General features: G+C 50.9%; 1 protein-coding gene across 3 annotated transcripts in view; it reads right to left on the bottom strand.

The window, feature by feature from the left end:
- EFL1 (elongation factor like GTPase 1) overlaps positions 1-14084 on the bottom strand; it is a 91260-nt gene that overhangs the window by 58649 nt on the left and 18527 nt on the right. For all 3 annotated transcript variants that reach the window (XM_080651675.1, XM_080651676.1, XM_080651677.1), the window contains exons 7-14: positions 13576-13790; positions 12612-12735; positions 7870-7946; positions 4746-4882; positions 3369-3491; positions 1519-1618; positions 1043-1194; positions 210-388 (exon numbers count right to left, since the gene is read on the bottom strand). In XM_080651675.1, coding sequence (XP_080507801.1) covers positions 210-388; positions 1043-1194; positions 1519-1618; positions 3369-3491; positions 4746-4882; positions 7870-7946; positions 12612-12735; positions 13576-13790 — 1107 coding nt within the window. The remainder of the gene's footprint in view (positions 1-209; positions 389-1042; positions 1195-1518; positions 1619-3368; positions 3492-4745; positions 4883-7869; positions 7947-12611; positions 12736-13575; positions 13791-14084) is intronic.

Here is a 14084-nt window from a genome sequence, read left to right as displayed (position 1 = left end):
GGGTTCAGGTGCTAGTTCCATCCCCTAAATGCTACTGAGGGAGACAGGCCTACCGATGTCACCCAGGCCACGCGAGAGGAGACACAGAATTCACCTCCATGGGCCTTTCTGGACACGAGAAACCTACCAATGAGGTAATCGCCGATCTCGCCAACTTAAAAGACATCAAAACCTTGAACCGAGACTCAGGTTCTGCTTCAGGCACTTACCCGCTGCAGAAATTCCACAGGACTGTACTTGGGCCCCAAGACGAAGATCTTCTGTCCTCTGCGGGCCACGCCGCTGAACACGCGAGCAAACGCCACAAACGTCTCCTGATTGGTCTCTCGGCTGCTGTCTTCCTGCAGCACGGGTCTCGGGGTCACACTCTCCACCTGCGGCTCACCCCCTGCCGGGAACAAAGGGGTCATGAGCGCCAAGCATGCCCTCCCCAGTGCGGGGGACAGAGGGACAGGGAATATGACGGGTATCTGGCCCAGTTTCAGGACAGAAACGGCAATAAAAGAATACTGGTGCCCGGCCGGTGTGGCTCAGTGGTTGAGTGCTGACCTATGAGCCAGGAGGTCACAGTTCGATTCCCGGTCAGGGCACACGCCTGGGTTGTGAGCTTGATCCCCAGTGTGGGGCATGCAGGAGGCAGCTGATCAATGATTCTCTCTCATCATTGATGTTTCTCTCTCTCCTCCCTTTTTGCCTCTCTGAAATCAATCCTATGTAATAAAAGCCCAATATGCAAATCGACCAAACGGCGAAACGACCTATGGAACGACCAGTCGCTATGACGCATACTGACCACCAGGGGGCAGACGCTCAATGCAGGAGCTGCCCCCAGCCCGCAGGACCCAGGCCAGCCAAGGCAGGTGCCAGTGGGGCCCCCCACTCACCCCACTGATCGGCCCTGATTGCCAGCCAGGCCTAGGGACTCCACTCATGCACTAATTTTGTGCATTGGGCCTCCAGTAAAAATATATTGGAGAAACATGTACAGACATTGGACATTAAAAATAAAAATTTGCACCAAAGCCCATTGGGAAAGCTGTACCTTTTGGCTCCTCTCCCTCCGGACTCGTTTCGGGGGTGCTCCCGTCGGCAGTGGGCCCCACGGGCTCCGGGCCCTGTGCTGCGGCGAGCCTCTCCGCGTGCCTCTGTCTTGCCTGCTCACGCCTCTGTGCAATTTCTTCCTGAGTGAGAGGCCTGTGGGACGTCACACGTTACCATCTGGCCGCACCACGCGTCTCCCAGGCGGCTCGAGCAGGGGAACAGCAGCATGAATGTGACGGGACAGGTCAACAATGGGCCCCGGGCCCCTTCTGGGCAGAAGGAGCCCCAAGTTCCCGCCCCAGCGGTGGCAACGGAGAGCAGGCCCATCAGGCTTCCTCGGAGGATGCGGGCCCAGGCACCCTGAGCGCCCACGTGCCCACGGAGCCTCCCACATCAGCAGGGACCTCTCTCGGGAAGCCATCCTCCCACCCACCGTGCGCACGCTGTCTCCCTAGCCCGCCCCGACCCCGTCCTTACCTGGGCCTGTTCTGAGGCAAAGCCTTGGCATCGACAGCAAACATTTTGGACACAAAGATAATAACCGGAGCGGTCTCTTCACTCCCACATTTCATAAAAGCTAAACAAGCAGAAAGCAAGCATGTCACTACTTTTTCCCCTTATTAGAAATCCAGGTTTTTCTGGGGAACAATTAAGATGTTTTAACTATGGCATCACCTAAATATGTACGCAGCCTGTAACCTTTTACAACTACGATAAAAACTCCATTTAGAAAACTATAAAACTGCCGGAAAAGTGGAAAAAGAACAAGCAGAATTGGCAAAAGTAAGGAAAGAAAAGCAACATTAACAGGGCAGGAGGAGGGCTGGGGACTCCTCTACGGAACTGAAGCCAGTGAATGGGCTAACCACCCGCCACAAGCCCTAATAAATATTTCCCGGGACCCAGGGGAGGAGGAACAGGATCGAGGGATGCGACCAGAGGCCAGCAGCCAGCAGGGAGCTTGTGGATAGAACACATAAAAACCAACAGCTTTTCCAATCCCCACGATAACAAGTTAGAACACAGACGAATATGTATTATAATGACAGCAATGAAAAAAATCTTAGACATATATTTTTATTGATTTCAGAGAGGAAGGGAGAGAGATAGAAACATCAATGATGAGAGACAATCATCGATCAGCTGCCTCCTGCACGCCCCATACTAGGGATCAAGCCCACAACCCAGGCATGTGCCCTTGGCCGGAATCGAACCCAGGACCCTTCAGTCCACAGGCCGATGCTCTAGCCACCGAGCTGCACCAGCCAGGGCTTAGATATAAATTAAGGTCCATTAATATAAAGATGTCAATTTTCCCTAAATCTACAAATTCTTTTTTTCATTTTATTTTTTTTTAATCTTCATCTGAGGATATATTTAGAAGAAGGCAGGTGGAAGGGGGAAAGGGGGAGGGGGAGAGGAGGATAAGGAAAGAGGAAGAGAGAAACAGAGAGATAGATAGAGAGAGAGAGAGAGAGAGAGAGAGAGAGAGAGAGAGAGAGAGAAAGATCAACCAGTTGCCTCCTGTACGCACCCCAACCAGGGCTTGAACCTACAACCTAGTGACTGGGAATAAGCCTGCAATCTTTGGTTGTATGGGATGATGCTCCAAAGAGGAGACCCCTGGCCAGGGCCTACATCTACAAACTGTATTCAATTCACAGCATATATAGCCGTTTTTCTTAGCCTACACTGGAGGTACAGATTTGGTTAGTGATGTTTTTTAAAAAAATCGCCCCACATCAAAAGACTTCACCTGTAAGTTAACCCACCAGTAAAATTCAAACAAGAAAATAAATTCCTTGCCCTAACCGGTTTGGCTCAGTGGATAGAGCGTCAGCCTGAGGACGGAAAGGTCCCGGGTTCGATTCCGGTCAAGGGCATGTACCTTGGTTGCGGGCACATCCCCAGTGGGAGGTGTGCAGGAGGCAGCTGATCGATGTTTCTCTCTCATCGATGTTTCTAACTCTCTATCCCTCTCCCTTCCTCTCTGTAAAAATCAATAAAATATATTAAAAAAGAAAATAAATTCCAGAAGTCAGAATTGAACACGGTCCAGAAGTCTTGCTTGGGGAAGCCTTGAAGAGTTTTGAGGCCCAGCGGGCATGGCTCCGTGTTTGAGTGTTGACCTATGAACCAGGAGGTCACGGTTAAATTCCCGGTCAGGGCACAAGCCCGGGTTGTGGGCTCGATCCCGTGGGGGGTGTGCAGGAGGCGGCCGACGCAGGATTCTCTCTCATCGATGCTTCTCTCTCCCTCTCTGAAATAAAATATATACATATTTCTATTGAAGAATGAGGGTGCACCCATGTTCCTCTGCACCTCACCTGCTTTCAGCGCCTGGGTTTCCGGGGGAAGCGAGTCGAACGTCTGTGACCCCGAGCACATGAGCTTCTCCACCCTCTCGGATGTTATGTCCAGGGGGCTGGGGAGTTTCTGACACACCATGGCTGAGGTCTGCTGTCAAGGACTCAAACACCGGAGGAGAACACTCTCCAAGGACGAGACCACAACATGCACTAAATCCCGCGGCAACAAGGTATGAGCCCTGGCCAGCTGGGATGGTGGGCGGCCTGCAGACGGAAGGGTCCTGGGTTTGATTCCGGTCAAGGGCACATACCTCGGTTGCAGGCTCCTCCCTGGCCTGGGCCCTGGTCAGGGTGCGTGCAGGAGGCAACCGACCCATGTGTTTTTCTCACATTGATGCTTCTGTCTCTCCCTCTCTCCCTAAAAATCGATGGAAAAATATCCTCAGGCGAGAATCACAAAAAAAAAAAAAAAAAAAAAGAGAGAGCGATTAAATTCATCTATAAAATTACTTCAGTTAATGTATGCCACTTAATGAAGTCTTTTTGGAATTAAGAATATAATGAGAAATATCAACACACTAAATAAAATATGGTACTAAGTAAAACAGTGACCTAAAACTTCTAAATCATCTACTTACTAAAGGCCCGGTGCACGAAATTCATGCATGGGGTGGGGGGGTGTCCCTCAGCCTGCCATGCGCCCTCTCCAATCTGGGACCCCTTCAGGGGTTATCCGACTGCCGGTTTAGACCCGATCTCTGTGGGCCTAAATCGGCAGTCTGACATCCCTCTCAAAATCTGGGACCACTGGCTCCCTGCCTGATGGCCCCTAACTGCTTCTGCCTGCCAGCCTGATCACCCCCAAATGCCTTCCCCTGCTGGTCCAATCACCCCCAACTGCCCTCCCCTGCTGCCACCCGCCTCCTTTGCTGGACCCGACTCCTCTGCGCCATGCGGAGCCGTGGGACCCCCAGGCCTCACTGCACGGAGCGACCGCCAGGCCCCACCTCCGCTGTGCACGCAGCCATCTTGTGGCAGCCATCTTTGTGGTGGCCATCTCGTGACGATGTCACGCACGAGGGCCACCTAAGCTTTTATTAGTATAGCTATGTAAACTTTAGTAAAAGGAAAAGTGTCTATTTTTACAGATTACTAAACAAAAATAAAAAGGAGTATCCTCTTAGAAGAATGTACATTTAGACTGGATTAGAATAAATACTAACTAGTGTTAGTAGAATAATTTTTAAATAGTTTCATAGAACACTAAGAAAAGAACACAGAAAGCTTAGCTTGGATTGGAGTGCATTATTTCCAGAGGATTTCCTGGTGGCCAATAACTCCCCCCCATTTTGTCAAAACAATGATGCCGTTAAAAACCACGGAACTAAAGGATACCAAGCACAGCCTGGGAGATGGGCAGCCACTGGCTGCAGATGGCGCTGATCTGGACCTTCGGGTCCGAGTGCCGCGCCTCCCGGGCCCCGATCTTCAATCCCAAGGAGGTGACGATTTTGTCAATCTTCTCTTTGTCTCTGCAGCAAACACAAGAGCGGGGGGTGGAAGGTCACACACAGGCGTGAAGGAGCAGCGAGGAAAGGGAGCTCAACATTACCCGACCACATTTATTCCTCACGCGTGACTCTTTCTACCAGCAGCTAAGAACACTGCAGGTGCTCCCGCCGCAGTGCGGGATGCGGTCTCCACCCGCCCACTTCTGAAGGGACCTTTCTCTAACACCTGTCCTGCCGCACCAGACCACAGCCTCCTTAAACCTGGAGCAGAGTAACCTCCATCTTGGATAAAAAACTGCTGTTTGAAACTATCTGCTATTAAGATAGTCCGTTATCCTGTAAACTCTGCCATTATAAACTCTGTCACTTTAAGACAGTCTGTTATTCTGTAAAATGACTTTGTTTTTAGTTCAAATAATAGAAAAAGATAAACTTAACTGTCTGACCTTGCAAGCTAGCCATCCAATGTAACAGACTAATATAGACTAACTAGAGGCCAGTTGCATGAAGAGATTCGTGCAATAGGCCTTCCTTCCCTTGGCTTCCAGCACTGGTTTTCCTCCGGCACCCGGGACCCAGGCCTTCGCTCTGGCCGGAGTCTGCAGTCTTCGTCTTTGTCTTCGTTGCAGACTCCGGAGTCTGCCATCTTTGTGTTTGTCTTTGCTCCGGAGTCTGCAGTCTTGTCTTTGCTGCGGCCAGAGTGCCGCTCCTGTAGATCCCTTCGCCCCCCGCCCTCCCTCTCATAGCAGGCGTCCTGCCCTGCCCAGCTATTCCACACCTGGAGCAGCTGGGTGGCCGGCATCTTTGACCTTCTGATTTGCATATTCCCTCCTGATTGGCTGGTGGGCATAGCAGAGTGATGGTCAATTTGCATGTTTCTCTTTTATTAGTATAGATCAGGGGTGGGCAAACTTTTTGACTCGAGGACCACAATGGGTTCTTAAACTGGACCAGAGGGCCAGAACGAAAGCATGGATGGAGTGTTTGTGTGAACTAATATAAATTCAAAGTAAAGGAGCGGAGGGGAGAGCAAGAGAACCCTCCGCTCTTTTGGCTCCGCGGGCCGGAAAGAACAGCCGAACGGGCCAGATCCAGCCCGCGGGCCGTAGTTTTCCCACGGCTGGTATAGATACTGATAACAATTCCCGTATTCTTATGCCAAGTGCTAACTCATTATGTATTCAAGGTTATAACTGTCTGTAACAATAACTCACACAGAGCCCTTTGTAATATCCGCAAACAAGGAGGCTCGAAAAGTATAAATATGGGAGACTTCCTCTATTTCGGGCTCAGAGATTTGGAAAGAGACACCTCCCTCTGAGCCGCGCGCAATAAACGATTCCTAATTAATCGGCTCATTAAGGCGCCTTGTATCTCATTCGCTGATTTACGACACAACAAACCAATGGTGCCAGCGGGGGAAGCGGATCACAAATGCACGCTCACAGGCGGGAACCCATCCCCGGAATAATGGAGACACTACACCCGCTCAGGCAAGCTTTCCTGTGCACTTGTCCCGAGCATGTGTGTGCCCAAGGTCCCCATCAATGGCTAGCTACGAGGCACCTTTCTGCTGCCATAACTTGTAGGGAGCGGCTATAGGGTTAGCCTCGGACCGACCGGTGGCAGAGCCACGTACAGGTCCAGCGTGGAGGGAGAGCCCCCCTCACACAATGAAGCTGGACCTCCTCGCCCTCCCTCGTTCCCGGGGAGCTGATGGGCTGGGGGAGGGGCAGCCAGTGCTGCCCAAACAAGGCTTGAGTCACGAACTGGATTGGAAACTCGCAAGAACGTTGTAAGCATGCTGACCCCGCCCCTTGTTTTGCCTGGTGGGATCTGACGATAAAATAAAGCTTCGGCTTGCAGGCTGGGTCACTGTGTCCTCACCAAGGCACAGTGGTCCACCTGGCCCCAGCTGTATTCTCTTGTCTGTCTCCTTTAATCCTTCACCGCCCTCCTCAGGCTCACCCCTGGCCGTGCTGGACGCAGCTCAATGACTATTTTATTTTAAACTGGGTTTTTAAAAATAAAGGTCCAGCCCTGGCCAGTTTGGCTCAGTGGACAGACCGTCAGCCTGCAGACTGAAGGGTCCCAGGTTCGACTCCGATCAAGAGCACACGCCCAGGGTTCGGGCTTCATCCCCAGTGGGGGGCGTGCAGGAGGCAACTGATCCATCATTCTCTCATCATGGATGTTTCTATCTCTGTCTCCCTCTCCCTTCCTCCTAAAATCAATAAAAACATGTTAAAAAGTGGAACAACAAATTGACATTTCTCTCTCTCTCAAATCAATCCTGTATAATAAAAACCTAGGTGGCCGCAACAAGATGGCTGCGCGCACAGCGGAGGCATGGCCCGGCGGCCACTCCGCATGGTGAGGCTTGGGGGTCCCACGGCTCTGCGCGGCGCGGAGGAGGCATGTCGCAGAAGGGGAGGGCACTTGAGGGCTATCAGGCCGGCAGGGGAGGGCAGTTGTGGGCCACCAGGTTGGCCGGGGGGCAGTTAGGTGTCAATCAGGCTGGCAGGCAGAAGCAGTTAGGGGCAATCAGGCAAGCAGGCAGCCGAGCGGTTAGGAGCCAGCAGTCCTGGATTGTGAGAGGGATGTCCGACTGCCAGATGTGGCCTAAACTGGCAGTTGGACATCCCCCAAGGGTCCCACATTGGAGAGGGTGCAGGCTGGGTTGAGGGACACCCCCTCTCCACTCCCCCCCGCCCAATGCACAAATTTTGTGCACCAGGCCTCTAGTAAAATAATACAGGTCCAATGTTTCTCTCCATCCTTTCATCCCTTCCCCTCGGCCTCTGTAAAACATTTCTCTCCTGTCCCTCCTGCTACGCTTCACTTGGGTTACACGTGCTCCATGAAATCGCCTCCCAGCCGTCATCAACTCATCTGTAAGAGCTCTCCTCACTTGCCCCGTCTCTCTCAGCCTCCCCAAGTAGGACTCATCCAATTGGAAACTGAGGCACATTATATCTGCCCAAAGCAAACAATTTTACAAGTCTTACTTTTTCAAGACAGCATCATACAAACTCCATATATTTTCCAGGATTAACTGTACGAATAATGGCTTCTTTCCTTTCGCCTGTAAAAGAGATTGCATACGCTCAGGTTTCTGAGTATTTAACAGGGATCTTAAAAACTCATTCTTTAGTTTTGTTGTTGTTAATCCTCACCTGAGGATATTTTTCCTTTTTTTTTTTTTTTATGAGAAAGTGGAAGGGAGGGGGAAAGACAGGGAGAAACATCGATGTGAGAGTCACATCAATTCGTTGCCTCCCACAGGCACCTCGACCAGGGCCAGGGATTGAGCCGGCAACCAAGGTATGTGCCCTTGACCGGAATTGAACCCGAGACCCTTCAGTCCTCGGGGTGACATTCTATCCTCTGAGCCACACCAGCCAGGGCTTAATACTCATTCTTGACAGGTCTTATTATCGATCCGCCTCATTTCTACTGGAAAATATTTACTCAACCACAAAGCGGAGGAAAGGAGTTATAATAACCCACCGTTCTCTTCCCATGGGAACTATGAACTTCACGAATGATGAGGCCATTTGGGGGACACATCTGTAGCCATCAAAACACCACTGACTACCCAGCAGAGAGTGAACACGTGACTCTGTGAGTGCAGGCCTCTCCATGAACTTCATGCTAAAGAATATTATTATTTTTTTAATATTCGTATTGATTTCAGAGAGGAAGGGAGAGGGAGAGAAAGAGAGAGAGAAACATCCATGATGAAAGAGAATCATGGATCGGCTGCCTCCTGCAAGCCCCCTACTGCGGATCGAGCCCGCAACCCGGGCATGTGCCCTGACCTGGGATTGAACCGTGACCTCCTGGTTCCTAGGCTGACGTTCAACCACGGAGTCACGCCGGCCGGGCTAAAGGATATTCCTAACCTGAAAAATAATCAACTTCAACGAAGAGGAAATTAAGAAAAAAAACCTACCATTTCTTTTATCAAACTATGCAAAATAATGCAACAGCCCCATGAGACGGATACACTTACACACACAATTAGATGGACTACACGCCGGGACCTCCTTTCTGAAGAGCTAGCAACAAGTTGTTAAGAAACCAGAGCCCCGGTGCACGGATTCGTGCACACTGAGAGTAAATTAATTAGAAGGTGGCCGGCGGAGCGGGACTGGGCAAGATGGGCCAGACACGCCCTGCAGCCAACATCCCACGGTGCCTCCCGGGCTGGCGCCACCTGGGGCGGCGCCGGGACACAAAGAGCGTCTGTGGAGTGAGCAGAGTCCCTCCAGCAGGTGGGGTCCTTCGGCCAGGCCTGTGGGGATCAGGCCAAAACCGGCAGTCCGACATCCCCTAGGGGTCCTGGAGTGCGAAAGGGCACTCTGCAAAGTTGCTATCTTTCGGCAGCTCCTGCGTTGCGCATCTGCCCCCTGGTGGTCATTGCGCGTCATAGCTACCGGTCGGACAGTTGCTTAGGCCTTTATATACATAGATTAAGTCATTACCTTTGAATGCTTGGTTAAAAAAAATGTCACCACGAAGACAAAAGATGTATGCAAAGATGCCCCCCGGAGTTTTACTTACAAAAACCATCTGGAAATCAGGAACAGACACTATGTCTGATCTCAGGAGAGTGATTATATAAACGATGACGCACTCGTCACACACGATGACGACAGGGCACTGAGGTGACAGGGACGGTCTTCCAGGCTTTCCTTGGATGGTTTTGCATCATCGTCAGACCCGCCCTGAGGCCCGTACTACTGCCCCCATTTCACAGGTGGAAACACTGAGGCCCAGGGCACAGCTGGTGAGTGCTGCAGCCGAGATTCAAACACCCAGTCAGCTCCCACGTGCTCCCGCCCTCCCTGCACGGGCCCCTCTTCATATGCTACTGATTAAAGGCCTTTCATGGCCCAGGGGAGATGCTCACATGGTGGGTTTTTAAAAAATATATTTTATTTATTTTTACAGAGAGGAAGGGAGAGGGACAGAGAGTTAGAAACATCGATGAGAGAGAAACATGGATCAGCTGCCTGCTGCACACTCCCTACTGGGGATGTGTCCGCAACCAAAGCACATGTCCCTGACCAGAATCGAACCCGGGGCCCCTCAGTCCGCAGGCCGACGCTCTATCCACTGAGCCAAACCGGTTAGGGCCACACGGTGGGGTTTTGTGCTTCATAATATCAAGCGAAAAAGGAGCTGCATTATGTAGACTGTATAACCTCAGCTGAGGGATGGAGAGATCTAGTCAGAAAGAATACAAGAGCCCTGGCTGGTGTGGCTCAGTGGATAGAGCGTTGGCCTGCGGACCAAAGGGTCCCGGGTTTGATTCCAGTCAAGGGCACAGACCTCGGTTGCAGGCTCCCCCCTGGCCTAGGCCCTGGTCGGATGCGTGCAGGAGGCAACCCATTGCTGTGTCTCTCTCACATCGATGTTTCTGTCTCTCCCTCTCTCTTCCACTCTCTCTAAAAGCAATGGAAAAACATCCTCGGGGAGGATTCACCAAGCAAAAGAAAAGAAGTGAAAAGCACAGCATTGGCTGAGTGCTGGCCTCGGGCTGCTTTCTTCCCTGTGCCCCACTGAGTACTTTCTAGAAAGAATGCATGTGTTCCTCAGTGAGAGTAAATTCACGAAACCCTGAACTTGACACTGAGGAGAGAAGCTTCAGGAAAAGGACCTCGCGGCCTGGGACTCGGCAGCCCTGCACCGCCTCCGTCCACAGAGGCAGGGCCCCGGAGCACCCGCTCTCCCGTCAGCACGCACGGGGACTGGCATTGATAAGAGAAGGCCTCGGCTAAGGCGAGGATGTCGGAGGCAACACACAGAGGGGTGAGAGAGAGATGTCTGTTTATGGTGGAGACGGCACACACGTGCATGATGCGAAATATGTCTTCAAGCCCGGCCGGTGCGGCTCAGTGGTTGAGCGTCGGCCCATGAACCAGAAGGTCACGGGTTCGATTCCCGGTCAGAGCACATGCCTGAGTTGTGTGCTTGATCCCTAGTGCGGGGCGTGCAGGAGGCAGCCAATCCGTGATTGTTTCTCATCATGGATGTTTCTATCTCTCCCTTTCCCTTCCTCTCTGAAATCAATAAGAAATATTTTTTAAAAAATGTCAAGTGACCAGGATCTGAGATTTTTCTCCTCCAAAAATAATAAAAGCAACTCATACAACTTAACAAAAGAAAGATAAACAATCCAATCAAAAAATGGGCAACGGACCTAAATATATACTTTTCAAAAGAAGACAGAGGAAGGCCAAGAGACATATGAAAACCTGCTCAAAGTCTGTAATCATCCGAGAGATGCAAATCAAAACTACAATGAGGTACCATATCACACCTGTCAGAATGGCTATCATCAACAAAAACAGGTGCTGGCGAGGATGCGGAGAAAAAGGAACCCTCATGCACTGCTAGTGGGAAGGCAGACTGGTGCAGCCACTGTGGAGAACAATATGGAGTTTCCTCAAAAAACTAAAAATGGAACTCCCATTGGACCCAGTGATCCCACTCCTAGGAATCTATCCTAAGAAACTAGAAACACCAATCAGAAAGGATATATGCACCCCTATGTTCATAGCAGCACAATTCACCATAGCTAAGATTTGGAAATAGCCTAAGTGCCCATCAGCAGATGAGTGGATTAAAAACTGTGGTCCATCTACACAATGCAATACTATGCTGCGGTAAAAAGAAGGAATTCTTACCATTTGCAACAGCCTGGATGGACCTGGAGAGCATTATGCTAAGTGAAATAAGCCAGGCAGAGAAAGATAATTATCACATGATCTCACTCATTTATGGAATATAATGAATGACATAAACTGATGAACAGAAACAGATCCAGAGACAGAGAAGCATTGATCAGATGCTCAAACCTCAGAGGGAAGGCAGGGGAGGGTGGGGGTAAGGGAGACATCAACCAAAGGACTTGTATGCATGCCTACAGGCCTAACCAATGGACACAGACAACAGGGGGTGAGGGCATGAGTGTGTGTGTGTGTGTGGGGGGGGGGGGGCAATGGAGGATAAGGACACATATGAAATACCTTAATCAATAAAGAAAAAAGAAATAAAAAAAAAAAGCAATTCTTGGCTCCCTGTATGTGAAGCACTCTTTAAGCAGTACTTGGATATAAGACTCACGCGCATAAACCAAATATATACAGTGACACATCCTCCAGGAACTGCCCCCGTGAGTCAAAGCCGAATCACATCTATTAAAGGTGTCACAGTTCAGGTCCCTAAGGGGAGGGAGGAACCAACATTCAAAAGAGAGTCCTGGCTGGTGTGACTCAGTGGCTAGAGCAGGGGTGGGCAAACTTTTTGACTCGAGAGCCACCATGGGTTCTTAAACTGGACCGGAGGGCCGGAACAAAAGCATGGATGGAGTGTTTGTGTGAACTAATATAAATTCAAAGTAAAGGAGCGGAGGGGAGAGCAAGAGAACCGGATAGAATAGCCGGATCCGGCCCGCGGGCCGTAGTTTGCCCACGGCTGAGCGTCAGCCTGCAGACCAAAGGCTCTCGGGTTCGATTCCGGTCAAGGGCACGTACCTCGGTTGCAGACTCCTCCCCGGTCTGGGCCCTGGTCAGGGCTCATGCAGGAGGCAACCCATCGATGTGTTCCTCTCACACCAATATTTCTCTCTGTCTCTCCCTCTCTCTTCCACTCTCTCTAACAATGTCCTCAAAGTGAGAATTAAAAACAACAAACAACAACAAAAAAACAACAACAACAAAAGGGACATGCGCCCCATTACCTGATCCACCTTCATGATCTTCTTGGCTTTCATATTTATGTAATAATCTCCCCACAATGTTTTCAAAAGAACTTCCTTCTTTATGCCAATTTTCTGACTATAGATTTGGGCAAAGTGCTCAATTCTGGAAAGAAAAAAAAAAAGCAAGTGTCTGTGTTATTAGTAACATCGATAAGAGTGACCTTCGTTAACACTTGGGTTTTCCCTGCCGGGTACCGTTCTATTCAAAGAGTTTCGAATGCATCCCTCACTGCCACCTTTCCCCTCTCCCACGAGGCGGGCACTAACTGTCTCCCCGCTTTACAGAAGGGACCAAGGAGCAGACACACGACACGGGTCACACGTGACACTGGGATGCAAGCCGAGCAGTCTGGCTCCAGAGCCCATGTTCCTGTCCCCGTCTCTCCACCTCCTCATGAAGCAGAATCCATGCTATGGCCCCCTTTAGTGTGTGTTTAATTCTCATCTGAGGATACGTTCTTATGGATTTTATTGAGAGAGAGAGAAAAGGTGGGAAGGAGGGAGGGAGGGAGAGAGGCAGGGAGGGAGGGTGAGATGAGACAGAAACATCAATTGGTTGCCCAGTGTGGCTGCTACTTCAGGAAGCAGTAAAAAGAGAATCGGTATTCTTTCTTACAACTGTGGTGCATCTACAATTCTCTCAAAATATAAAGTCCCATGTAAAGTATCAGCTGTGTAGCGTGGTGTGGCTCAGTGGTTGAGCGTCGACCTAGGAACCAGGAGGTCAGGGTTCGATTCCCGGTCAGGGCACACGCCCGGGTTGCAGGCTCCATCCCCAGTGTGGGGCGTGCAGGAGGCAGCCAATCCGTGATTCTCTCTCCCCATGGATGTTTCTTTCTCTCCCGCCCCCTTCCTCTCTGCCATCAATGAAAATAAATAAAATGTATGTATCAGCGGTGTCTGAAAGCAACAGCGAGGTTGAATCCGAGGGGAACGCACTCACCCAAAGCCCCAGCCGTCGATGGCGCTGGTGAAGACCACGTTGCCCTGGTCTGGAGAGAAGTACAGGTGGGAGTCGTCCGTGTCCTCCAAGCCCGCGCTCCAGTCGTACACCTGCTCTGCCGGGTCGGACCCCGGGGTCCCGTGGGACTCGCTCTCTCTCTCCGCTCTCTCTTCTAGGACTTTAGAAGTAAAAAGAGTTCCCGTGAGCGCATTAATCTAGGAGAGATGGTGAAACGGCAGCGTGTCAATCGGGTGCTTGGCGCCCAGGGTGGGAGACCCTGTGACTAGCAGTGGCTATGCCTAGAACCATCCGTCAGGCACCGTCTGGCTCAGGCGAAGTTGGCACTGACGACGATAAATCGCTTCCATGTTACCAACCGGTTCTTTCTGACCCAGCAGAGCTAGGCTGTAAGTCTTGGGGACCTATTTCAACATGTCACATCTTTACCTGATTTTCAGAACCGAGGCCTGGCGTCACCCGGAACTCAGGGCTCCCACGATCTTAGATTG

This window comes from Plecotus auritus (assembly GCF_963455305.1).
Source record: "Plecotus auritus genome assembly, chromosome: 15".
Lineage (NCBI taxonomy): Eukaryota > Metazoa > Chordata > Mammalia > Chiroptera > Vespertilionidae > Plecotus > Plecotus auritus.
The sequence above is the reverse complement of the archived record's forward strand: the minus strand, read 5'-3'. Positions and strand labels throughout refer to the sequence as shown.